Source organism: Moschus berezovskii, chromosome 10, assembly GCF_049115385.1.
Source record: "Moschus berezovskii isolate FMDL1 chromosome 10, NW_MosBer_1.0, whole genome shotgun sequence".
NCBI classification, from domain to species: domain Eukaryota; kingdom Metazoa; phylum Chordata; class Mammalia; order Artiodactyla; family Moschidae; genus Moschus; species Moschus berezovskii.
In genome coordinates this window covers 70,152,307-70,179,728 of record NC_142469.1, presented here as the reverse complement: position 1 = coordinate 70,179,728, position 27,422 = coordinate 70,152,307, and the positions used below count along the sequence as shown (strand labels likewise).

Sequence of the window (27,422 nt, the reverse complement as noted above, 5' to 3'; positions counted from 1 at the left end):
TCTTCTCTGTGTGTCTGTGTTCTCCTCTTCTGTCTCCTTTGCATGTCTCTCTCTTAAAAAGACATCTATCATTGGATTTAGGGCCCACTTGGATAGTCTAGGATGTTGCTTAATCTCGAGATACTTAACGTAAATGACATATGTAAAGGCTCTTTTTCCAAAGAAGGTGATTCACAGGTCCTGGGAATTAGGATGTGGACATTTCTCCCTGATGATTGTCATTCAAGCAACCACACCAGCTGCAAGAAAAACACTCCATAGTCCAATGACAAATAATAACTGAAAGCAGACCTAGGTGTTGGACAGCAGAAGAGATGAGGGAGTAGAAAACCGAGCACACATGTCCTTACTGAAGTGGCCCGCCCTTTGTCAGTTCTCGCTACTGTTGACACGAGGTCATGCAGGCCCAATATTGCCAGTTCTTCTGATAACACCGGAGAAGCTGAAAATATAGATTTTTATGTGTTGGTAACTAATTAAAACTTAAAAACACGCTTAGTAAGTAACACTGTGGGGAAAACAAATCTGCCTGTGGGTCAGATCTAGCAAAGCTGTCACTTGTGACCTCTTGTTCCAGTCTGATGCTCAGAGAGAAGCTCTGATGAGAAGGCAGAGAACCCTCTCACCCCAGAGATGACAGAGGTGCTGAATCTAATGTCAACTGAGATAGGAAGAAAGATGCTAATATTACCTTTGATTTGCTACTCTTTGCTCTTTAATGAGACACTCCATTTCTAAATCTGAAAGGTCGGCTTCCTTTTGATGTCCTCTGATAAAAATTTTAAGTTGAGAATTGTACAAAAATACTTGCTGCATCACTGTCAAGTGACTTTTGGAGGGCAGTCAGAAACTGATTCTTTTTTTTTTTTTTGGTATTATTGTCTGTTTCACGTTAATTTAATTTTGTTATATATATAAATGGATTTATTTTTAATTGAAGGGTAATTGCTTTACAACACTGTGTTGGTTTCTGCAAAACATCAACATGAATCAGCCATAGAGAAACCAATTCTTTCTGTATCATTTCAATAGGATTTTTAGACTTGATTCTTTTTCTTCATGTTTTAAATGGCAGTGAAAATCTATTTAGATTTTTATTTTATATTTTAATTGAAGTATAGCTGGTTTACAATGCTATGTTAATATCTGCTGCACAGCAAAGTGACTCATATATATACTTACATATATGTGCATATGTATATATATTATATATATAATTTCCGGTGGCACAAGTGGTAAAGAATCTGCCTGTCAGTGCAGGGGATGCAAGAGATGTGGGTTTGATCCTTTGGAAGATCTCCTGGAGAAGGAAATGGCAACCCACTCCAGTATCCTTGCCTGGACAATCTTATGGGTGTAATAGTTTGCATCTGCTAACCTCAACCTCCCAGTGCGTCCCTTCCTCACTCCACCTCTCCCTTGGCAACCACAAATCTGTTCCTTATGTCCACGAGTCTGTTTGGCAAGTGTATATTAAAGTGACTTGGATATGAGAGTTGGACTGTGAAGAAAGCTGATCGCCGAAGAATTGATGCTTTTGAACTGTGGTGTTGGAGAAGACTCTTGAGAGTCCCTTGTACCACAAGGAGATCCAACCAGTCCATTCTAAGGGAGATCGATCCTGGGTGTTCATTGGAAGGACTGATGCTGAAGCTGAAAATACTATACTTTGGCCACCTCATGCGACGAGTTGACTCACTGGAAAAGACTCTGATACTGGGAAAGGTTGGGGGCGGGAGGAGAAGGGGACGACGGAGAATGAGATGGCTGGATGGCATCACCGACTCTGTGGACGTGAGTTTGAGTGAACTCCGGGAGTTGGTGATGGACAGGGAGGCCTGGCGTGCTGTGATTCATGGGGTCGCGGAGAGTCGGACACGACTGAGCGACTGAACTGAACTGAACTGAATGTCCCAGCCATGTTATGTCTTCAGTGTTCTGAATACACTGTACTCTCTTTCACCTTTGGCCCTTCTCACAATTAGCCCTGTGCACTCACCTTCAATTCCCATTGGCTCAGTTAGCTGGTGTGACTTTCTCTGTTGATATTTCCTATGGCCCTAGAACTGTGTCAGATTGCCCTCTTTCTAAACCCTGGAATGGTGATTTTCACTGGGGACAGTATTGCTTCCGGGGGGATAGTATGAAACTAATGGAGACTTTTTTTGATTGTTTCACAATGCGGTGTTACTAGAATTTTGTGTGAAGGGAACTAGTATGCTGGCACAAGTGACACTCTCACACAATGAAGAACTATCTCGCATTTGTATGACTTTTGAATGTCATGATGAACATTTGCACAGTAAAAGATGTTTGTACATACCTAATCTAGAACAAAACTCACTTTACATATAAACTGTATGTACTTTTTGCATTATTGATATAAATTCTGAATTTTCCAGGAATACAATTACTAAGTAAATCTAGTGAAGATGATGGTGTTTTTTGTTTGGAACTTTCCTCAGAGAAAGGAAAACCATTTCAGAAAATCATATTACTGACTGCAATGATGTTTGTGGTTTTTGAGGCCAATACAACATGCTGGAATCTGTCTGTGTATGTAGCTGTCTCCTTCATGGTGATTTTGAGTGTGTTAGTTCTGAATGCCTTAGCAGAATGCCATAAACTGGCTGGTTTAAACAGTAGATATTTATTTTCTACAGTTCTGGAGGCTAGGAAGCCCAAGATCAAGGAACCAGCTGATTTGATTTCTGGTGAGAACTTCCTGTCTTGTGGTGTCCTCACAGGGCAGAGAGGTAGAAAGAGCCAGCTCTTTGGTGTCACCACTTATAGGGACATTAATCCTTTAAGATCAGAGCTCCACTCTTGCGACCTCATTTAATCTTAATTGTTTCCTTACTGCAATATAGTCACCTTGGTGTTAGAGCTTCAACATATGAATTTTAGGACTGACAATTCAGTCCATAGCACTAAATATAGATAGAAATATGTAAGCGTCTGACTTACTAATAATATCTTCTAATGTGTTCTTGCCTGAAGACTTGTATATTTAAATATGTCTATTTTTAATCTTTTTAATTTCTCCTTTAAATTAATTGTATTTAGGGCATATTTTAATGTTTCAAAAATATGTGTTCAGGATGTATGGACACTAAGGGACGGGAAGGAAGGTGACAAGAACTGGGAGATTAGGATTGACATATGTGCACTGCCTTGTATAAAACAGATAGCTAATGGGAACCTGTTGTATAGGGCAGGATGCTCAGTTTTGGGACCTAGACGGGTGGGATTGGAGAAGGCAATTGCATCCCACTCCAGTACTCTTGCCAGGAAAATCCCATGGATGGAGGAGCCTGGGAGGCTGCAGTCCATGGGGTCACTAAGAGTTGGACACGACTGAATGACTTCACTTTCATGCATTAGAGAAGGAAATGGCAACCCACTCCAGTGTTCTTGCCTGGAGAATCCCAGGGACGGGGGAGCCTGGTGGGCTGCCATCTATGGGGTCGCACAGAGTTGGACATGACTGAAGCGACTTAGCAGCAGCAGCAGCAGAGGGGTGGGATGGGAGGTGGGTGGGAAGGAGGTCTGAGAGGTAGGGGACATATGTATGTAATAGCTGATTTACTTTGTTTTACAGCAGAAAGTAATACAACACTGTAAAGCAATTATACATAAAAAAAAAGATATGTTAAAAAAATATGTGTTCAGAAAGTTTATATTATTTGCAAATTTTATTTCAATATAGTAAAGGGGACATCACTTTCATCAAGAGGCTTTTGTGTTCCTCTTCACTTTCTGCCATAAGGGTAGTGTCATCTGCATATCTGAGGTTATTGATATTTCTCCCGGCAATCTTGATTCCAGCTTGTGCTTCTTCCAGCCCAGTGTTCCTCATTTTTGGGCTCCAAAATCACTGCAGATGCTGATTGCAACCATGAAATTAAAAGACGCTTGCTCTTTGGAAGGAAAGTTATGACCAACCTTGATAGTATATTAAAAAGCAGAGACATTACTTTGCCAACCAAGGTCCGTCTAGTCAAGGCAATGGTTTTTCCCGTGGTCATGTATGGATGTGAGAGTTGGACTGTGAAGAAAGCTGATCGCCGAAGAATTGATGCTTTTGAACTGTGGTGTTGGAGAAGACTCTTGAGAGTCCCTTATACTGCAAGGAGATCCAACCAGTCCATTCTAAAGGAGATCAATCCTGGATGTTCATTGGAAAGACTGATGCTTAAGCTGAAACTGCAATACTTTGGCCACCTCATATGACGAGTTGACTCACTGGAAAAGACTTTGATGCTGGGAAAGGTTGGGGGCGGGAGGAGAAGGGGACGACAGAGAATGAGATGGCTGGATGGCATCACCGACTCTGTGGACATGAGTTTGAGTGAGCTCCGGGAGTTGGTGATGGACAGGGAGGCCTGGCGTGCTGTGATTCGTGGGGTCGCGGAGAGTCGGACACGACTGAGTGACTGAACTGAACTGAAAGGGGACATTACAAATTATTGTAGAAAAGGATGGTGGGAGAATTCCCTGGCAGTCCAGTGGTTAGGACTCAGTGCTTTCACTGCTGGGGCCCGAGTTCAGTCCCTGGTTGGGGAACGGAGATCCTAAAAGCTGTGCTGCATGCCCCCCACCGCCTCCCCCCATATATACATATATATATATATATAGAGAGAGAGAGAGAGAGAGAGAGAGAGAAAGGGATGTTGGGCTAGGTAAGGTTGATGATTACTATCCTAGCCCAACATAACCACAGTGCATTCTAATTAGCTGGTTGCCTGTCTGTTTCCTGCACTAAGCTATACTCACACTGGGGTCAGAGGCAGTGCCTTGTTCACTGATATATCCTCCAATCCTGTTATAGCATATAGGAGGCTCTCAACAAATTTTTGTCATTGAAAGAATGAGTGAATGAATAGATGGATGCATATAAACACCATTCTGATCTAGAATCCATATCTTCAAGGATGTTTGATGGCCAGAACACCACTGAGGATTAATGCTTGTTTTAGCTAATCCTCAACAACTGGCACAAAATGGTGACTGAACCAATCTTCAAAAATAATTTTTTTCCTCCATATTAGGGCTCAATTTTCATATAACTGCAGAAAATTTTTTTTATCCTAAATCATCTGTAACATTGATACAGACAAAAGAGTGACACTTGTGAATGACTCTCTGGCATAGCTGTTTTTTCTTTGACAAAGTCCTTTCTCAAGAGCACTTTTTTTCCCTTCAAAAATCTCTACTTTTGTTAACAGAAATAACTTTCCATGTGTAATTTACCCTCTTCAGTTGATTTAGCTTACTATTTCACCAAGGTGTCCTTCTCTTTGTTCCTGCCCTCAGTTCAGTTCAGTCGCTCAGTCGTGTCCGACTCTTTGAGACCCCATGAATCACAGCACGCCAGGCCTCCCTGTCCATCACCAACTCCCGGAGTTCACTCAAACTCATGCCCATCGAGTCGGTGATGCCATCCAGCCATCTCATTCTTTGTCGTCCCCTTCTTCTCCCGCCCCCAATCCTTCCCAGCATCAGAGTCTTTTCCAGTGAATCAACTCATCGCATGAGGCAGCCAGAGTATTGGAGTTTCAGCTTCAGCATCAGTCCTTCCAATGAACACCCAGGATTGATTTCCTTTAGTATGGACTGGTTGGATCTCCTTGCAGTACAAGGGACTCTCAAGAGTCTTCTCCAACACCACAGTTCAAAAGCATCAATTCTTCCACGATCAACTTTCTTCACAGTCCAACTCTAACATCCTAATACTATGCAAATTTGCGCTGGCTTTAAAGATAGGATCCTTTTTGCCTGAAAATCCTGGATGAGAATTTTCCCTCTCTGTTTTATTCAGACATTCATTGAGACCCCTAGCATTTTTCACAAGCAGTGTAAAACTATATTGTTTAATCTATTTAAATAATATTTTTAACCTAAATAGTAAATCAATAGGCGTCTTGCTATAAGTTTGTGATAATTAACCATTTGTGCACTTAAATCCTCCACATGGCTCTTAAGATTTTATCTTGCTTTATGGTAGTAATTTCAGGAGTGAAAAAAAATGTTATTTATTTCAACTGGTATCTTCCCTTTCTTAGAATTCTTTTTCTTTTTTAAAATTTTTAATTAGAGGATGATTACTTTATTGGGATGGTTTCTGCCATGTATCAACATGAAGCAGCCATAGGTATACATATGTTCCCTCCCTCTTGAACCCCTCTCCCAACACCCTTCCCATTCTACCTCTCTAAATTGTCACAGAGCACTGGTTTTGTGTTCCCTGTGTCATACAGCGAATCCCCACTGGCTATCTATTTTACATATTATATGTTTCAATGCTATTCTTTCAAATCACCCCACACTCTTCCACTGTGCCCAAAAGTCTGTTCTTTATGTCAGCATCTCCTTTGCTGCCCTCCATGTAGGATCATCAGTGCCATCTTTTTAGATTCCATATATATGCATTAATATATGATATTTGTCTTTCTCCTTCTGACTTACTTCACTTTGTATAATAGGCTTTAGGGTCATCCACTCATTAGAACTAATTCAAATGCATTCCTTTTTATAGCTGAATAATATTCCATTGTGTATATATATCACAATTTCCTTACACATTCATCTGAAGGCTTTGTTTTAGAATTCTTTCTTTTGTGGACAAACATTTGCTTATTAGAATGAGGGCATGAGGGTCCTGGGGAAGGTGAAGCACTTGGATGGGACTGCTCCCTGAGGACAAAGTGACGGGAGTGAGGACTGGATTAAACTATTCTTTAGCATTACTGGCTGGAGAATAGTTTGTAATGCTGAAGAATAGTTTAATCCAGTCCTCATTCCCACCACTTTGTCCTCAGGGAGCAGTCCCATCCAAGTGCTTCACCTTCCCCAGGACTCTCATACCCTCATTAGTCTAATAAGCAACCTGGGTGTTCATTGGAAGGACTGATGTTGAAGCTGAAAGTCCAACACTTTGGCCACCTGATGTGAAGAGCTGACTCATTTGAAAAGACCCTGCTGCTGGGAAAGATTGAGGGCAGGAGAAGAAGGGGATGACAGAGGATGAGATGGTTGGCTGGCATCACTGACTCAATGGACATGAGTTTGGGTAAACTCCGGGAGCTGGTGATGGACAGGGAGTTCTGGCGTACTGCGATTCATGGGGTCTCAAAGAGTCAGACATGACTGAGCAACTGAACTGAACTGAAACTATTCTTCTTCAAGAGCAGGGAGGTCACATAAGGGGAACTTGGGCATGGAAGGCTGGTCCTGTGTATGGCCCAGCTGTTAAGGAACTAGACAGCAACCATTGACCATTGTCTCCTTCTAGACTGTGCGTTTGTTTTTCCTCAAACGAGTTTACCAAAAGTAACAAACCTTCTTCTCAGAAGGAGAAGAGGGCATCAGAGAAGAGGGCTGGATGGTACCACCAATGCAAAGGACATGAACTTGGGCAAACCTCAGGAGTTGGTGAGGGACAGAGAGGCTTGGTGTGCTGCAGTCCATGGGGTCACAAAGAGTTGGACACAACTGTCTTACTGAACAACAGCAACAACATCAAACCTCATGAAAGGTTCTGAACGAGAACCACCCAGCTAAGCCATTCCCAGATTCCACAAACACTGTGAGATGATTACTATGGTCTGAATGTTTGTATCCTCTTAAAATCCTAAAGTCCAAAGTGATGGGGTTAGGAGGTGGGGACTTTTGGAGGAAATGGGTCATGAGGACAGAGCCTTCATGAATGGGATTCAGTTCAGTTCAGTTCAGTCGCTCAGTCATGTCTGACTCTTTGTGATCCCATGAATCACAGCACGCCAGGCCTCCCTGTCCATCATCAACTCCCAGAATTCGCTCAAACTCATGTTCATCGAGTCAGTGATGCCATCCAGCCATCTCATTCTCTGTCATTCCCTTCTCCTCCTGCCCCCAATCCCTCCCAGCATCAGAGTCTTTTCCAGCGAGTCAACTCTTCACATGAAGTGGCCAAAGTATTGGAGTCTCAGCTTTAGCATCAGTCCTTCCAATGAACACCCAGGATTGATCTCCTTTAGAATGGACTATTTGGATCTCCTTGCAGTCCAAGGGACTCTCAAGAGTCTTCTCCAACACCACAGTTCAAAAGCATCAATTCTTTGGCGATCAACTTTCTTCACAGTCCAACTCTCACATCCATACATGACCACTGGAAAAACCATAGCCTTGACTAGATGGGCCTTTGTTGGCAAAGTAATGTCTCTGTTTTTTAATATGCTCTCTAGGTTGGTCATAATTTTCCTTCCAAGGAGTAAGCGTCTTTTAATTTCAAGGCTGCAATCACCATCTGCAGTGATTTTGGAGCCCCCAAAAATGAAGTCTGGTACTGTTTCCTCTGTTTCCCCATCTATTTCCCATGAAGTGATGGGACCAGATGCCATGATCTTAGTTTTCTGAATGTTGAGCTTCAAGCCAACTTTTTCATTCTCCTCTTTCATTTTCATCAAGAGGCTTTTGAGTTCCTCTTCACTTTCTGCCATAAGGGTGGTATCATCTGCATATCTGAGGTTATTACTATTTCTCCCGGCAATCTTGATTTCAGCTAGTGCTTCTTCCAGCCCAATGTTTCTCATGATGTACTCTGCATATAAGTTAAATAAGCAAGGTGACGATATACAGCCTTGACGTACTCCTTTTCCTATTTGGAACCAGTCTGTTGTTCCCTGTCCAGTTCTAACTGTTGCTTCCTGACCTGCATATAGGTTTCTCAAGAGGCAGGTCAGGTGGTTTGGTCTTCCCATCTCTTTCAGAATTTTCCACAGTTTATTGTGATCCACACACTCAAAGGCTTTGGCATAGTCAATGAAGCAGAAATAGATGTTTTTCTGGAACTCTCTTGCTTTTTCCATAATCCAGCAGATGTTGGCAATTTGATCTCTGGTTCCTCTACCTTTTCTAAAACCAGCTTGAACATCTGGAAGTTCACGGTTCACATATTGCTGAAGCCTGGCTTGGAGAATTTTGAGCATGACTTTACTAGCGTGTAAGATGAGTGAAATTGTGTGGTAGTTTGAGAATTCTTTGGCATTGCCTTTCTTTGGGATTGGAATGAAAACTGACCTTTTCCAGTCCTGTGGCCACTGCTGAGTTTGCTGGCATATTGAGTGCAGCACTTTCACAGCATCATCTTTCAGGATTTGAAATAGTTCAACTGGAATTCCATCACTTCCACTAACTTTGTCTGTAGTGATGCTTTCTAAGGCCCACTTGACTTCACATTCCAGGATGTCTGGCTCTAGGTGAGTGATCACACCATCATGATTATCTTGATCATGAAGATCTTTTTTGTACAGTTCTTCTGTGTATTCTTGCCACCTCTTCTTAATATCTTCTGCCTCTGTTAGGTCCATACCATTTCTGTCCTTTATCGAGCCCATCTTTGCAAGAAATGTTCCCTTGGTATCTCTAATTTTCTTGAAGAGATCTGTAGTCTTTCCTATTCTGTTGTTTTCCTCTATTTCTTTTCATTGATCACTGAGGAAAGCTTTCTTATCTCTCCTTGCTATCCTTTGGAACTCTGCATTCAGATGCTTATATCTTTCCTTTTCTCCTTTGCTTTTTCCTTCTCTTCTTTTCACAGCTATTTGTAAGGCCTCCCCAGACAGCCATTTTGCTTTTTTGCATTTCTTTTCCCTGGGGATGGTCTTGATCCCTGTCTCCTGTACAATGTCACGAACCTCCATGAATGGGATTAGTGCCCTTATAAAAGAGTCTCCAGAAAGATCCCTAGGTCTTTCCATTCTGTAAGGATACAAAGAGAAGTCTGTGACCCAGAAGAGGGCCCTCACGCAACCAAGCCATGAGATGAATTAGTTGTAATCAGAAATGATATGTATCACTTTACGCTCAAGACATTTAATAGCCAATGTGAGACCCTCCATAGCTTTTTCTTATCCATCATAACAACTGGCAATGTTTGAAGTGCAAACTCCACCATCAGCCTGGGTCAGATATGAGAAGATATAGCGCAGGGCACCTGGATAAACTGCAATTGACATCTAGCATGAGTGAAAACTACCTAAAACCCTGTGAATTCAGAGTAGCAGCGTCTGAATAGGGAGGTTGCAAGGATTATGTCAGAAATTTAAAAGAAAACTTTAGATGAAATGGGCTTTCCAGGTATCACTTAAACAATTCATAATTTGGCTACTAACAAAATCTTAGATAAAATGTGAGGCCTAGAAGTTTTGTCAACCATCAAATCTTACTTTTTATAAATTTGTTAATTTAAATTTTTTTGGCCGTGCCATTTTTGGCCATGCCAGTGAAATGTGGAATCTTAACCACTGTTCAGCCAGGGAATTCCCTATGAAATCTCAATTTGAGCTACATCTAGAAATTTTAAAAGCATAGAACAAATTGTATTAATTTTTGTTCTTTGTAATTTGAAGTTATCTAATTTTAACAATTGCAGGAATGTATTTTTCATTTTAAAATATTTATTGCTGCTTTGCACGCAAGTTGTTGATCATTTAACACGCTAAGTGATATCTGGTATATATGTAACCCCAACTGACAGATACAAATTGTGCAGGTAAGCAATTGATCTTAAAAATTTATTGAGATGTGTGACATACTTGTGTAGAAATACAATAGAATATGAATTTTTATGTGCAGTGACTTTTTGTTTTTAAAGAAATATTCATTAGATGATTTAATTTTAGAGATCTCTTTTAAAATATGGAAACCATTATACTATGAAAGGAGTGAATATTTACCAGTTAGTAAATTACATTTCATATACATTAATCATTACCCAAGAAATGGTCAATTACCAGTTCTGTCCCTTCTGCCAGCTCATGAACTCTCAGGCTTATTTTTTCTAGATTTTAAATATGCATCATCTTCAAATCAGCTTTATGCTGCTTTCTCTAAATCATTTCTTAATTTCAGCTTGAGCTTTTGAACTCCTCTTTTATACTTGGCATTAATTTTTTTCCACAAATGAAAATACTGTTGATTGAAAATATCAATAATTGTGATGGAACCAGACCCACTTTCCTCTGCAGGCTGCTTCCTGGTCTAAATTGTAGTCAACAGTATTGCAGGCCGACTGCCTTCATTGATCATTAAACTTTTCTTTTTCTTTCCTTTAGAACTCTTATCAGGGAATGAGGATTGCACTAGATTCTTACTTGGAGATGGAAAATTCCATCTACATTATGCATGCCAAATAAAGCAAAGCATCAACACCTCCCTGTTGGCCTTGATTGAAAGCATTTAAAAATTATTTATTTATGTGGCTATGCCAGGTCTTAGCTGTGGCACATGGGGTCTTTGATCTTTGTTGCAGCATGCAGGATCTTTAGTTGCCTTAGGCGAACTCTTAGTTGTGGCACGTGGGATTTATTAATATTTCCCTGACCAGGGATCAAACTAAGGCTCCCTGCATTGAGAGTGCAGAGTCTTAGACACTGGACCACCAGGGAAATCCCTAAAAGCCATTTTTAAATTGGATCACTGGGTATAGTGAAATGATACCCAAATGGTTTCTTAATGACATAAAAAAAACTTTAAAAATTTTAGCAATATAAAAAAGTCACACCGTTTTGTTAAATCACATGTGGATGCAGAAATTGATATTTATTTCTGGAAAAGTCATCTATCCTGATTGTCTGTTGTATTCATTTATCTTCCACCCATCTCATTTGTAGTTTAATTACTGAGAGACACAAATTTGCCAGAAGGTCATTTTTTGGGAGAACAGAATTTTTAAAAAATTGTATCTCAGCAATTGGAGTAAATATTTATATACAACAGATGATTAGAGATCCTACCTCCATTCTTTGTTCTGAAAAATATGTAAAATGAAAGAATTCTGTTATCCATGTTTGCATTTTCTGTTTGCTAATGTTTTTATTTGGACTTTTTCTTATTATTTCTTGACAGTTTTAGTTTTGTTTTTTTTTCCCAGCTGCCTCTAGGGGGCAACTTAACCTAAATTATCTCTTGGTTAAATCAGACTGCTATACAGGAAAAATTATGTCAAATCATATTCCACAATTAAGATGACTGTTGTCTAGTGCAAACTTGGTAGAATTTGTTTCTGTTCTTGGAATCAGCTTGAATGAAGTCATTGTAATTTCAGGTATTCAAAATCTGTGGAGGCATAAAACTGTGATGCTTGGGTAGAGGCAGAGAAAATGAAGAGGGCACAGGTCAGTGTCATATAACTTCACTGTGAAGTTCACCTCTGTTCTCAGACCAAAACTGGACACTTGGGAAGATGTGGAAGCAAAATTCAGAGGTGCGCCACCTCACATACCTACTCCTATTTTTCTTGCTTAGTATGTAAAGACTCCAGTTTACTTGATCTTAAACAAGAAACCTGATTAATACATTCAGCTTGACACTGTTAGTAAATGTGAGGTTCCATTTCCAAATTCTATCCATTTTTTCCTTCAAGGACCTGTTTTGTTTTTCACCTAAATTATTATCTCAGGTCTTTGTACTGTGTGATTCTTCTTAACATGTCAAAGTTATCTTCCCTCTTCTTTGCTTTGAATCAGCAAACTACAAGGAAACTATTCCTGTTCATCAGTATTATGTGCATTTATGTCTTGTACAGATGTAAGGGGGCTTGTGATATATTGTGATATAATTTGTTGGTTGAGACCATGAAGTGAGAGACATCCTTGTGGGTAAGATCATTTCGTTATTGTTATAAAGGCAAGTAGTGTGTTCTCAGTGCAAGTCAGCACATGGACTGCAAACCTGTAGCAGAAAAGAAGGGGATTTTTCAATATATAAAAAAAAGTAGATATCTAGGCATGAACTTTAAAAATTGTTTTATTTAAAAATATTTATTTTTTTGTCTACAGTATGTGGCTTGCAGAGTACATCATGAGGAACGCTGGGCTGGAAGAAGCACAGGCTGGAATCAAGATTGCCGGGAGAAATATCAATAACCTCAGATATGCAGATGACACCACCCTTATGGCAGAAAGTGAAGAGGAACTCAAAGGCCTCTTGATAAAAGTGAAAGAGGAGAGTGAAAAGGTTGGCTTGAAGCTCAACATTCAGAAAACAAAGATCATGGCATCTGGTCCCATCACTTCTTGGGAAATAGATGGGGAAACAGTGGAAACCGTGTCAGACTTTATTTTTTGGGGCTCCAAAATTACTGTGGATGCTGATTGCAGCCATGAAATTAAAAGATGCTTACTCCTTGGAAGGAAAGTTATGACCAGCCTAGATAGCACATTAAAAAGCAGAGACATTACTTTGCCAATCAAGGTCCGTCTAGTCAAGGCTATGGTTTTTCCAGTGGTCATGTATGGATGTGAGAGTTGGACTGTGAAGAAAGCTGATCGCTGAAGAATTGATGCTTTTGAACTGTGGTGCTGGAGAAGACTCTTGAGAGTCCCTTGGACTCCAAGGAGATCCAACCAGTCCATTCTAGAGGAGATCAATCCTGGGTGTTCTTTGGAAGGACTGATGCTAAAGCTGAAACTGCAATACTTTGGCCACCTCATGCGACGAGTTGACTCACTGGAAAAGGCTCTGATGCTGGGAGCGATTGGGGGTAGGAGGAGACGGGGACGACAGAGAATGAGGTGGCTGGATGGCATCACCGACTCGATGGACATGGGTTTGAGTGAACTTCGGGAGTTGGTGATGGACAGGGAGGCCTGGTGTGCTGTGGTTCATGGGGTCGCTAAGAGTCGGACACGACTGAGCGACTGAACTGAACTGATGTGGCTTGCAGGATCTTAGTTTGCTGGCCAGGGATTGAGCCTGGCCCCCAGCTGTGGAAGCTCAGAGTCCTAACCACTAGACCACCAGGGAATTCCTGTATTTTTTTAGGGAGTGAGAAGGATCACTAATTTGGTGCCCACTACAAGACTCAGAATACACTGGGTTCTGCAAGCTTTAGAGAGGGATTCAGCTCTTATAGATTAAGTTTTCCAGTTTCTTGTCATTTTTGAAATCTTACCCCAGATTTTTCACAGATGAACTATAGAGTCAAGCTTAAGCCAGCATTTTCTAGAGAAAGTAACATCTCCGTGAGACCAGCATTCAGCCCTGAAAGGGATGGTAAGTTTGATGGGGAAAGAGATGCTATTTGTCTTTCCTACATTTTCCCTGTCACGTAGTTAGAAGATTCATAGTTAACAGCTCCACCCCTCAATAATGAGCTCAGAAGAGGCCAGGAAACATATCAAGGACAGTACCATGGTCAAGTAAGGCATCCAAACATGAAACCTTGAAACCTAGATTTCTTTTTTCCTATACTATCTGCATTCAGCTGGATTCCTGAATATTTTCTGTCCATTCTCACTGCCATCTTTTCAGTTTAGATCTTTTCCATGTATTATCTAGGCTTTGAGGTTAAACTTTAATAGATCCCAAATCACAAGGGTTTTTTTTTTTTATTGCTTTTAAGCCTCTATCACACTAGTATGGAAACTATAACTTAAACTTCCCAATTAAGAATGACAGGTTTTTTTCTGGTTAAAATTTTCTTTTTTCTTTTAAAACAATCTCTTTTAGGAAATTCCCTGGTAGTCCAGTGATTAGGATTTGATGCTTTCACTTCTGGGGCCTGAGTTCAATCCCTGGTTGGGGAACTAAGATCTTGCAAGCCAAAAACCCAATCTCTTTTAGATAAAGTATCAGACTTCCAGAATTATTTCCTTTCCCTCTTCTTCACTGCTAATTTGGTGCCTGTGTATATGATGGCATTCTCATGACCTTGGAAAGGCAGATGTGATGGTTAATGTTAAATATTAACTTGACGGATCTAAGGGTTGACCAGATAGCTGGTAAAGCATTACTTCTGGATGTATCTGTGAGGGTGTTTCTGGAAGAGATTAGCATCAGATTCAGTGAAGAGTAAAGAGATCAACCCTCACCAATGTGGGTGCCATCCATTCCCGGGGGCCCAAATGGAACTAGAAGGTGAAGAAAGGGGGTGGACTCCTCTTCTTTTTGAGCTAGGATGTCCGTCACCTCCCACACTTGGACTTTGGAGCTCCTGGTTCTTGGGCCTTGTTCTCCAGGACTTACATCAGCAGCTCCGTGGTCCGCAGGCCTTTGGACTTGGACTGAATTATGCCATTGACTTTCTTGGTTCTCTGGCTCGCAGATTACAGATTGTGTGAGCCAATTCTTATAATGTCTCCTTTTATATCTATATCTGTATCTATATATCTTCTATTGGTTTTGTTTCTCTGGGGCGGGATCTCAGGGTATGTGAGTCTGAGATTCTGATATATATTGCCAAAATGTTTGCTCCAGAGGTTGTACTGTTTGCAACTGACCAACCACAGTTTGGCATGTTTGTTTCCTCTGAGACAGGATAATAACACAGTGTTACCACACTTTTGGATCATTACCTATATGATAGGTGAAAAATGGTGTCTCACTGTACTTTTAAATTTAAATGTCTATAATGTATAATGCTGAACGTCAATCCAGGTCTTTAAAAGCCATTTGTTTATTTTATTGTGAATGATGTCTTCCCCCATTTTTCTTTTTTTTCTCTCCCCCATTTTTCTTTAAAGCTGTTGGTTTTTCCCTTATTGATTTGTAGAGACATAAGCTAATGCAGGTGGCACTAGTGGTAAAGAATCTGCCTGTTAATGAAGGAGATCTAAGATATGCAGGTTTGATCCCTGAGTTGGGAAGATCCCCTGGAGGAGGAAATGGTATCCCACTCCAGTATTCTTGCTGGGAAAATTCCATGAACAGAGGAGCCTGACGGACTATAGTCCATGGGGTCGCAAAAGAGTCAGACACAACTGAGTGTCTGAGCACACACGCGCATGCTAATGAAGGCAGCTTTTGTCTGTAATATATATGTTGCAAATATTTTTCTCAGTTATTTGACCTTTGACTTTATGCTTCTATCCTAGGTAGAACACTTTTTATGACATGTAGTCATGTTTATCATCTTTTTCTTTCTTTTGACAGTTTCTGTATTTTGTGGCATACTTGGAAATCTTTCTCAATCTCAAGAATAGTTTAAAAAACTCTTCATATTTTCTTTTAATGTCTCTCTAGTATTATTTTTTTGAAACAGAGAAAGGCTTATTGTGGAGGCATTCAAGGAGACAGTGGTTCATATCCACCCCCCAAAACCCCAAACTCTCCAAAAGTTTTCAGCCAAGCATTTTTTGACTGTTTTTTTTTTTAACTTTTTCTTGGAGTATAGCCAATTAACAATGCTGTTGTAGTTTCAAGTAGATAGCAAAGGGACTCAGCCATACATATATATGTATCCTTTCTCCTCTAAACTCCCCTCCCATCCAGGCTGCCATATAACATTGAGAAGAGTTACCTGTGCTATACAGTAGATCTTGTTGGTTACCAGTTTTAAATACAACAGTGTGTTCATGTCAGTCCCAGACTCCATAAGTATCCCTTTCCCATATCCTTCCATCCTTCCTTTCCCCCTGTAGTATTCAATCATTTCCTTCAGATATATCCCATAAATGGAATTGCTGAATCATGCGGAAGTTCCACTTTTAATTTTTGGAAAAATCTCCATATTGCTTTTCACAGTGGCTGTGCCAATTTACATTGCTACCAAGATTATGCAAGGGTTCCCTTTTCTTTATATTCTCAGTAATATTTGCTATTTTTGTGTTTTTTTTTCCATAATAGTTGATTTTTCATTTTGCTGATGCTCTCCTTTGCTGTGTAGATGCTTTTTAGTTTGATGTGGTCACATTTGTTATTTTTGCTTTTGGGGTCAAATCCAAGAAAATATCACCAAAACCAATGTCAAGGAATTTATATCTATGCTTTCTTCTAGGAGTTTTATGGTTTCAGGTTTTATGTTCAATTTTTAATCAATTTAGAGTAGATTTTTGTGGATTGTATAATATAGGGGTCCAGTTTCACTCTTTTGTATTAGCTATCCAGTTTTCTCTCTATCATTTGTTGTAGATATGCCATTGCATATTCTTGGCTCTTTGTCACAAAGTAATTGACCATATATGTGGGGATTTATTTCTGGGCTCTATATTCTGTTCTTTTGGCTTGTGTGTTTTAATGCTAATACTGTACTATTTTGATTACTATAGCTTTGTAATATAGTTTGAAATCAGGGAGAGTGATGCTTCTTGTTTTGTTCATCTTTCTCAAGATTGCTTTGACTATTTGGTTTCATATAAATTTTAGGGTTTTTTTTCTTCCTATTTTTGTAAAAAAAGGCTTTGGATTTTTGATACAGATTGCATTGAATCTGTAGATTGCTTTAGATAGCATGGCTGTTTTAACAATGTTAATTCTTTCAATCCATGAACACCAAATATCTTTCCATTTCTTTGTGTCTTCAGTTTATTTCATCAACGTATTATAGTTCTAAATGCATGGATCTTTCATTTCCTTTGTTACATTAATTCCTAAATATTTTATTCTTCATGTAATTGGAAATAGGATTATTTTCTTAATTCCTATTTTTTGGTAATTCATTTTTAGTGTATAGACATGCAACAGATTTTGTATCATGCAACTTTATTAAATTATTTTATTAGTTCTAACAGTTTCTTGGTAGAGTCTTTAGGGTTTCCTGTATATAGTATCATCATCTGCAAAGAGTTACATTTTAAGCTGTTTTTGATAGCATTTCTATGTAAGTTAACACTGTAAAATCAACATTTCACTTTTTATTTTATAACAAATTTCTAAGTTGCTAAAATCTAAGAAAAAGTTGGTAAGTTATTTAAGCATTTGGATATTGGAAGGACTAATTGGTTATAAGAACAGGAAAGATAAAATCTGGCTAAATTCTGATTCCAAATTCCTTTAATGAAACAGCACTGCCTGTGGATAGTTAAGGCATTACCCCTATGTTAGACAAACTACTTCGAGGATTATGGAAAAAGATCAAAGAACACAATAAATGACTTCCTATAAAACAATCTATAGCAAGCTAAACATATATCCAATGACAAGTTAGATGATATCAGGATCACTTGTTGTACATTCAAATGATCAAGTGTAAATTTATCTTGAATTCATTCAACACCTGAATCAGTTCTTAATACTGGACTTTCCAGTATTATTTTCAGTGCAATATGTTATTATTGTTGCTTAGTTGCTAAGTCGTGTCCAACTCTTGGTCTATAGCCCATGGTCTTTAGCCCACCAGGTTTCTCTGTCAGGAATTTCCCAGGCAAGAATACTGGAGTGGGTTGCCATTTTCTCCTCCAGGGGATCTTCCTGACTCAGGGATTGCATTGGCAGGTGGATTCTTTACCACTAAGTCACCTGGGAAGATCCTTGGGGCAATATATCCACTTTTTATTTAAAGAAGATATTCAAAATCGACTTCTCAGATTCAGCATGCTGTGATTTTATCTTCAAAGGACTAAGAATTGTTTTAAAATCAATTTTATTTAAACATTCAAACCAAAGTTAAGAGTTTTGAGGAATAGAATGTGTACTTCGACACAAAGACCCTCTGAAGCCATTTGGAGATTCTATGTAAACAATTTAGAATGTTGTACGTAGGGATGAGTTTTTCATGGTCTTATTGTCAATAGACAGTTTCACTGCAAATATATATTATACTGTGTATGTGCTGTGATAAGTCACTTTAGTCATGTCTGACTCTTTGCAACCCTATGGACTGTAGTCTCCTCTGTTCATGGGATTCTCTGGGCAAGAACACTGGGGTGGGTAGCTGTGTCATCCTGCAGGGGATCCTCCTGACCCAGGGATCAAACCCATATCTCCTGCGTCCCCTGCATTGCGGGGAGATTCTTTACTGCTGAGCCACCATTGAAACCCATATATAATATTACATGTTGCTTAACTCTTGCTTTCTTAAGAAAGTGACTTCAGGCAGTGATGATGAGTCACTCTTCTGAGTGTTATGTTGCTAAGTTTGCTAAGGAGAGGACTGACTGCATGTGAAGAGGAGGGGTCAGATGGAGGTGGGAGACAGGACTATAAGAAGACCCAGGACTGACAGGTGAAATAAATGAGGACTCTTTAAAGAGTAGCTTTACTTCAAAGCTTCTAGGAACACTTCAGATCCCGTGGCCCAGGGGACTTCTAAGCCAGTAGTATGGAGATCAAAATAAATTGCTTGAAAAAGGTGGGAGAACTGATGGCTGTTAGTCTTTGAGAAAAGAAGATCTGTGGGTTGAGGTGAAATGGAGGGAGTGAAATGATGACAAGGCAAAAATAATGCTTTTGCAGTACGCCTTGGGGGAAAGAGAGACAAAGAGAGGAAGGCCTTGAGATGGGCTTATTAACACCTGAGTGAATGTAGAAATGTGACCACCTGAGTGAGTGAGTTTAGAAATGAGACCCAGATCAGTATGTCCTGTTCAGTTTTGCTGGACTCTAAGAATTTTCCCCAGGGGATTTACAACTCTAACACTGCATATCAGGGAGGGTGTTGAAAAAGCCTCCGGCCATGAATAAAGCTTTTCCACATGCTTTTGAAAAATTGGGCTGTGTCAGTACATTTTCCTTATTTATTTCCCCATACACTTCGCATTCTGCATCTCTATGGTCATGGCTACACTGTGAGTTGGCAAACTACTACCTTGTTTGCATGCCCATTTCTAAAGCATCATTTATCTAAGAACATCTTGGTTAGGAAATACCTCATGATGATTATAAACAAACCCTGTGGGAAGTTATTTTTCTGTCTTCTAGAGTGATTTCATGCTAGCAGCAACATTCAGAATCTCCTTTTCAAGGATTCATCATATATCAGAGAGAATAAGTTTGACCTGTGCTAATTATTTTGGCTATGAAAGAGATTTTATTATTTTATTTCTTAAGATAGAAGACTTGCTACAAAGTCAATATTTGACCTTTAAGCTACTGGTTTGAGCTGTCAAGTTACTAGTACTCTTCAAAGAAAGCAAAAAAATAAAAGGAGGCTGGAAAAATATACAATCATTTGGAACGGATTGTACCAGTCTGTATGCAAAACAATGAAATTAGAACTATCTAAAGAACTCTTACCCCTTCCTTCTGTTCTACTTTTAATTTCTATGCATTATAACACTCTTATGTTAGCATATAGAAAATAATAGGCATGTTTGAAAGTCTGACTTTTGACTTGTTCTGCTGCAAATTATAATCACCAATAGCTTTTAGAGACAATATTTATTTATAATTAAATACAAGCAAAGCGCTTATTTTCCTTTCCTTTCTGACACTGTAGAGGGGAGGGAATGAACCTGATGAGCAGTGGGGGTATATAGACGGAAGGTGGCAAACACTGATAGTTGCTGACCCCATAACCATTCCTCCCTTCTGGTGTGGAAGGCAGAATCATGTTCCCCACCCCCAAGTCATTCACTATCCAATCCTCAGGACCTGTGAATATGTTACCCTTTGTTACAAAAGGGACTTTGCTGATGGGGTTAAGTTAAGGATCTTGACATGGAGAGAATATTGCAGAGTATCGTATCTGGGTGGGTCCAATGTAATCATAAAGTTTATTATAAGGGAAAAAGAGAGGCAGGAGAGTCAGAGAAGGAAGTATGATGGCAGAAGCAGAGGTTGGAGTGATGTGAAGAAGGGACTAAACTAAGAAATGCAGAAAGTTTTTAGAACCTGGAAAATACAAGGAAATTCTAAGTGTCCAGAAGGAACTGAGCTTTCGCAGCACCTTGATTATAGCCCTAAGAGACCCCTTGTGGACTTCTGACTTCCAGAAGTGTAAGAAAATAGATTTGTGTTGTTTTAAGCTCTAAGTTTGTGGTACTTTGCTACATCAGCAATAGGAAACTAATACACAGCTCTAGAAGATGAACCACAGTTTGTCTATATCAACTATGGAAATGCCAGTGATTTTTGCCAATTATTCCTTGTGATATGCCATAAAGAAAAGTCAGTTTCCAATTGCTGGCAAGCTTTTTGCTTTCTGATTCATTCATCATTTCCCTTCTTTTTGGAATGTTGGTATGAGAATATGATGCGTGGACCTGCAGCCATCTTGTGACTATCAGTTGACAAGATCTTAAAAGTCTAAAGGCCTAAAAATTAACACATTGAGGATGCCAGAGTTAGAGGTCTTTGATGACATTGCTGAAATGTTGCACCAAATCTGGGACAATCTATATGTAAGATAGTTAGTTGATTATTATTGCTTATGCCAATGTTACATACAGAATGTAACTTAACAGATACCTTTTGTATGCGTGATGTGATATAGGTAATGAAACATTGAATCAATTATTTCCATTAAATTTCTTCAGATTTATCCTGTATTCCTTCTGAGAAGACAGATTTCACTATTAAACAGTTGAAAGCATCATATCAGCCAGAAGAATATTTGCTTTTCTAGCCATTCTAAACAAAGCACATATTTTTTACAGAAATTTTGGAGAAAAATGTGTTATACCAATTTGTTGACTTTGTTTGCAAGGTAACAAAATTAAGAACTAAACAGGCAAACTCATTTTGATGGCAAAGTGAAAACCTGGCTGACATTCAACTGATTAGAGACCCAGGCAACTAATGGGTACATAAAGTAATAATGGAATATTATGATATGTGAAACACTTAATGTGGTTCAAGCAAATGAGACGGCAAAGCATTAATTATCAGTGTTGATAAACGGTCTTCTGCCCTTAGCCTGCATATTCTTCTCTGCAACTATTGTCAGATCAGATCAGATCAGTCGCTCAGTCGTGTCCGACTCTCCGCGACCCCATGAATCACAGCACGCCAGGCCTCCCTGTCCATCACCAACTCCCGGAGCTCACTCAAACTCATGTCCACAGAGTCGGTGATGCCATCCAGCCATCTCATTCTCCGTCGTCCCCTTCTCCTCCCGCCCCCAACCCTTCCCAGCATCAGAGTCTTTTCCAGTGAGTCAACTCGTCGCATGAGGTGGCCAAAGTATTGCAGCTTCAGCCTCAGCATCAGTCCCTCCAATGAACATCCAGGATTGATCTCCTCTAAAATGGACTGGTTGGATCTCCTTGCAGTATAAGGGACTCTCAAGAGTCTTCTCCAACACCACAGTTCAAAAGCATCGATTCTTCGGCGATCAGCCTTCTTCTGAGTTGTGTTTAAATAATTTCAAAATCAAAGAAAAACAAGATTGTGCACTGAAAAATATTTAAACTATATCCTTAGATTTTTCCAGATTATTCATGCTGCTGCTGCTGCTGCTAAGTCGCTTCAGTCGTGTCCGACTCTGTGCGACCCCATAGATGGCAGCCCACCAGGCTCCCCCGTCCCTGGGATTCTCCAGGCAAGAACACTGGAGTGGGTTGCCATTTCCTTCTCCAATGTGTGAAAGTGAAAAGTGAAAGTGAAGATGCTCAGTCATGTCCTACTCTTAGCGACCCCATGGACTGCAGCCTACCAGGCTCCTCCGTCCATGGGATTTTCCAGGCACAAGTACGGGAGTGGCTTGCCATTGCCTTCTCTGAAATTATTCATGAGGAGATTTTAAAGTAATCTTTAATTAATAATATACCAATCCCTGATTTTCTTTGACTAATACAATAGCTGGGTTTTAGCTATAACTGCAAATATGAATTGATTTTTCTTCCCTTCTAATTAGCTTGAAACACATTTATCTAGGGAATTACAAGCCTTTCAGAGTTAGAATTTTTGAAGTTTCTTGACTTCTCTTTTTCTACTAGTTTTCAAGTCTTCATCCTGGTAACAATTTTTTGGAAGAGAAAATAATATAACACTGTGTGCTATAACATTTTCCTATTTATTCTTAAACTCCAACCCATAAACTCTTTTTTTTTTTTAACCTATAAACTTTTTATTCCTTTTCTTAGGTCATGTTGAAAAGGACAATTCATTTGAGTTATTCCTGAGCTATTTCAACTAGACACTCCTCATCTTCAAAAGTAGCCTAAGCATAACTCACTCTTCCTGATTCCTTAGGAGTGACATCCAGGTTACCTGAGGCCATTTCCAGACACTCCAGGCTAGAGGTCACATTCATTACTTCTTTTTTTTTTTTTGACTTGGTTGTCTTTCCACATGCTGGAAACTACTTGAAAAAAAAAAAAAAAAGAACTCATATCTTTCATCCATACAGATCCCAAGCTTAGACCAGTGCCCCGATGTTGGCTGAAAACATACAGGAAAAATGAATGAACACAGAAAGGGTATCTATCAGGTAAATAAATTTTAACTTATCGTATATCTGACACTACCTCTCAGTCCTTGAACATATATTTTGAACTTCTGCAAAGTCTTGAAGTATACTTTTCCCCTGTGTTTTAGAAAGTTACTGCATTTTGACTTGTACAGCCATTGTTGCCTAATCATTCTTTTGTTCTACTAATCTTACTATATATTATTAATAAGAATGCTTGGGTGAAAATTAAAGTTCAACCATAAAAAAAGGTATCATCTCACAAAGAAAGAATTTCAAGTACAGTGTTCTTCACGGTTGATTTAGTGGTTCATTGATGCCATCCAGGACTTGGGTCTTTCCAGAATTCTGCTTTGCAGCCCTCAGTGTGTGGACTTGCTTCCCTCAAGGGAACAGCTGCAGTAGTTCAAGACTTCACGTCCAGAACATCAGTATATCTAGAGGTAAAAGTGACCTCTGTCTCTTCCTAGGATATTTTTATCTTTTAAAAGATATCCAAACTTACATATGTTCATAGTTTAAAGAGTCAAATGTTTGACAAAATTTGCTTTTTAAATAATAACAAGCTTGGGACTTCCCTGGTAGTTCAGTGGTTAAGACTCCACACTTACAACTTACAATGCAGGGGGTTGCAGTTTTGATCCCTGGTCAGAGAACTAAGATTCCACAATCCCACATGCTGTTTAGCACAGCCAAGAAAATATATATATATATATATATATATTTTATTTCTTTTCAAAAGCGAGCTTATCTCCTTTCCATTGTTCCCCTCTCCCCAAAGGCTACGTACTTTGATTTCTTTTACCTGATTGTTATTTTAATCTTTACCACCATGTCTCTAAATAACAAGCTTGTGCTTCTTGAATTTTTAGTCTTTAGACTTTATATATTGATTTCTCAAAGTGGAAAATGAAGTTTTAGCTCTCCTTTTCTCCAGACTCACTTCCCTCTTCTATCTTTGGCATAAAGTTTCATTTGACTTCCTCTGCTATTATCCTGGGGAACCTTTTTGCTCCTCTTTTGCTATTTACTGTAACTCTTGGAATATTCCTTCCTATTTTAATCTCTCATTTTCTGGAGAAACTTCTTTATGTAGTTTCCTGAGAAATGGTACCAAGGAGGTACATTTTTGAAACTCTGAATATCTTTACTCTACTTTCAGTTCAGTTCAGTCGTTCAGTCGTGTCTGACTCTTTTGAGACCCTGTGAATCGCAGCATGCCAGGCCTCCCTGTCCATCACCAACTCTCGGAGTTCACTCAAACTCATGTGCACCGAGTCGGTGATGCCATCCAGCCATCTCATTCTCTGTTGTCCCCTTCTCCTTCTGCCCCCAATCCCTCCAAGCATCAGGGTCTTTTCCAATGAGTCAACTCTTCACATGAGCTGGCCAAAGTATTGGAGTTTCAGCCTCAGCATCAGTCCTTCCAATGAACACCCAGGACTGGTCTCCTTTAGGATGGACTGGTTGGATCTCCTTACAGTCCAAGGGACTCTCAAGAGTTTTCTCCAGCACCACAGTTCAAAAGCATCAGTTCTTCAGTGCTCAGCTTTCTTCACAGTCCAACTATCACATCCATACATGACCATGGGAAAAACCATAGCCTTGACTAGACGGACCTTTGTTGGCAAAGTAATGTCTCTGCTTTTTAATATACTATCTAGTTTGGTCATAACTTTCCTTCCAAGGAGTAAGCATCTTTTAATTTCCTGGCTGCAATCAGCATCTGCAGTGATTTTGGAGCCCAAAAAAATAAAGTCTGACACTGTTTCCACTGTTTTTCCATCTATTTCCCATGAAGTGATGGGACCAGATGCCATGATCTTAGTTTTCTGAAAATTGAGCTTCAAGCCAACCTTTTCATTCTCCTCTTTCACTTTCATCAAGAGGCTTTTGAGTTCCTCTTCACTTTCTGCCATAAGGGTGGTATCATCCGCATATCTGAGGTTATTGATATTTCTCCCAGCAATCTTGATTTCAGCTTGTGCTTCTTCCAGCCCATTGTTTCTCATGATGTACTCTGCATATAAGCTAAATAAGCAAGGTGACAATATACAGCCTTGACGTATTCCTTTTCCTATTTAGAATCAGTCTGTTGTTCCATGTACAGTTCTGACTGTTGCTTCCTGACCTGCAAACCGGTTTCTCAAAAGGCAGGTCATGTGCTCTGGTAGTCCCATCTCTTTCAGAATTTTCCACAGTTTATTGTGATCCACACAGTCAAAGGCTTTGGCATAGTCAATGAAGCAGAAATAGATATTTTTCTGGAACACTCTTGATTTCTCCATGATCCAGCAGATGTTGGCAATTTGATCTCTGGTGCCTCTAACATTTCTAAAACCTGTTTGAACATCTGGGAGTTCACGGTTCACATACTGCTGAAGCCTGGCTTGGAGAATTTTGAGCATGACTTTACTAGCGTGTGAGATGAGTGAAATTGTGCAGTAGTTTGAGCATTCTTTGGCATTGCCTTTCTTTGGGATTGGAATGAAGACTGACCTTTTCCAGTCCTGTGGCCACTGCTGAGTTTTCCAAATTTGCTGGCATATTGAGGGCAGCACTTTCACAGCATCATCTTTCAAGATTTGAAATAGCTCAACTGGAATTCCATCACCTCCACTAGCTTTGTTCATAGTGATGCTTTCAAAGGACCACTTGACTTCACGTTCCAAGATGTCTGGCTCTAGGTCAGTGATCACGTTATCATGATTATCTTGGTCGTGAAGATCTTTTTGTACAGTTCTTCTGTGTATTCTTGCCATCTCTTCTTAATATCTTCTGCTTCTGTTAGGTCCATACCATTTCTGTCCTTTTTTTTTTTTATTGGAGGCTCTGGGAGTTGGTGATGGACAGGGAGGCCTGGCGTGCTGTGATTCATGGGGTCGCGGAGAGTCGGACACGACTGAGCGACTGAACTGAACTGAACTGAACTGAATTATTTTACAATCGGTTTTGCCATACATTGACAGAATCCGCCCCGGGTACACATGAGTTCCGCTTTCTGAACCCTCCTCCCACCTCCCTCCTTCTGGGTAATCCCTGCACACCAGCCCTAAACATCCTGTAACATGCATCCACCCTGAACTGGTGATTCGTTTCACATATGACAACATACATGTTTCAATGCCATTCTCCCAAATCATCCCACCCTCACCTTCTGTCACAGAATCCCAAAGACTGTTCTATACATCTGTGTCTCTTTTGCTGTCTCGTATACAGGGTTATCATTTGCATCTTTCTAAATTCCATATATATGCATTAGTATACTGTATTGGTGTTTTTCTTTCTGGCTTACTTCACTCTGTATAATAGGCTCCAGTTTCATCCACCTCATTAGAACTGATTCAATTGCATTTTTTTTAATGGCTGAGTAATACTCCATTGTGTATATGTACCAAAGCTTTTTATCCATTCGTCTGCAGATGGACATCTAGGTTGCTCCATGTCCTGGCTATTATAAACAGTGCTGCAATGAACATTGGAGTACATGTGTCTCTTTCAATTCTGGTTTCCTCGGTGTGTATGCCCAGGAGTGCGACTGCTGGATCAAATGGCAGTTCTATTTCCAGTTTTTTGAGGAATCTCCACACTGTTCTCCATAGTGGCTGCACCAGTTTGCATTCCCACCAACAGTGTAAGAGGGTTCCCTTTTCTCCACACCCTCTCCAGCATTTATTGCATGGTGTGAAATGGTATCTCATTGTGGTTTTGATTTGCGTTTCTCTGATTATGAGGGATGCTGAGCATTTGTTCGTGTGTTTCTTAGCCATCTTTATGTCTTCTTTGGAGAAACGTCTGTTTAGTTCTTTGGCCCATTTTTTGATTGGGTCATTTATTTTTCTGGAATTGAGCTGCAGGAGCTGCTTGTATATTTTGGAGATTAATCCTTTATCAGTTGCTTCATTTGCTATTATTTTCTCCCATTCTGAAGGCTGTCTTTTCACCTTGCTTATAGTTTCCTTTGCTGTGCAGAAGCTTTTGATTTTAATTAGGTCCCATTTGTTTATTTTTGCTTTTATTTCCAATATTCTAGGAGGTGGGTCTTGGAGGATCCTGCTGTGATTTATGTTGGAGAGTGTTTTGCCTACGTTCTTCTCTAGGAGTTTTATAGAATCTGGTCTTACATTTAGCTCTCTAATCCATTTTGAGTTTATTTTGGTGTATGGTGTTAGGAAGGGTTCTAGTTTCATTCTTTTACAATTGGCTGACCAGTTTTCCCAGCACCACTTGTTAAAGAGACTGTCTTTTCTCCATTTTATATTCTTGCCTCCTTTGTTAAAGATAAGGGTTCCGTAGGTGCGTGGATTTATCTCTGGGCTTTCTATTTTGTTCCATTGATCTATATTTCTGTCTTTATGCCAGTACCATACTG

The 27,422-nt window shown here is 39.7% G+C and overlaps 1 protein-coding gene across 1 annotated transcript in view; it reads left to right on the top strand.

Annotated features, from left to right (window-relative positions):
* Positions 1–27,422, top strand: part of LOC129560798 (WD repeat-containing protein 43-like) — a 153,885-nt gene that overhangs the window by 81,214 nt on the left and 45,249 nt on the right. The window contains exons 4-5 of the mRNA XM_088840479.1: positions 13,942–14,037; positions 14,941–15,100. Coding sequence (XP_088696605.1) covers positions 13,942–14,037; positions 14,941–15,100 — 256 coding nt within the window. The remainder of the gene's footprint in view (positions 1–13,941; positions 14,038–14,940; positions 15,101–27,422) is intronic.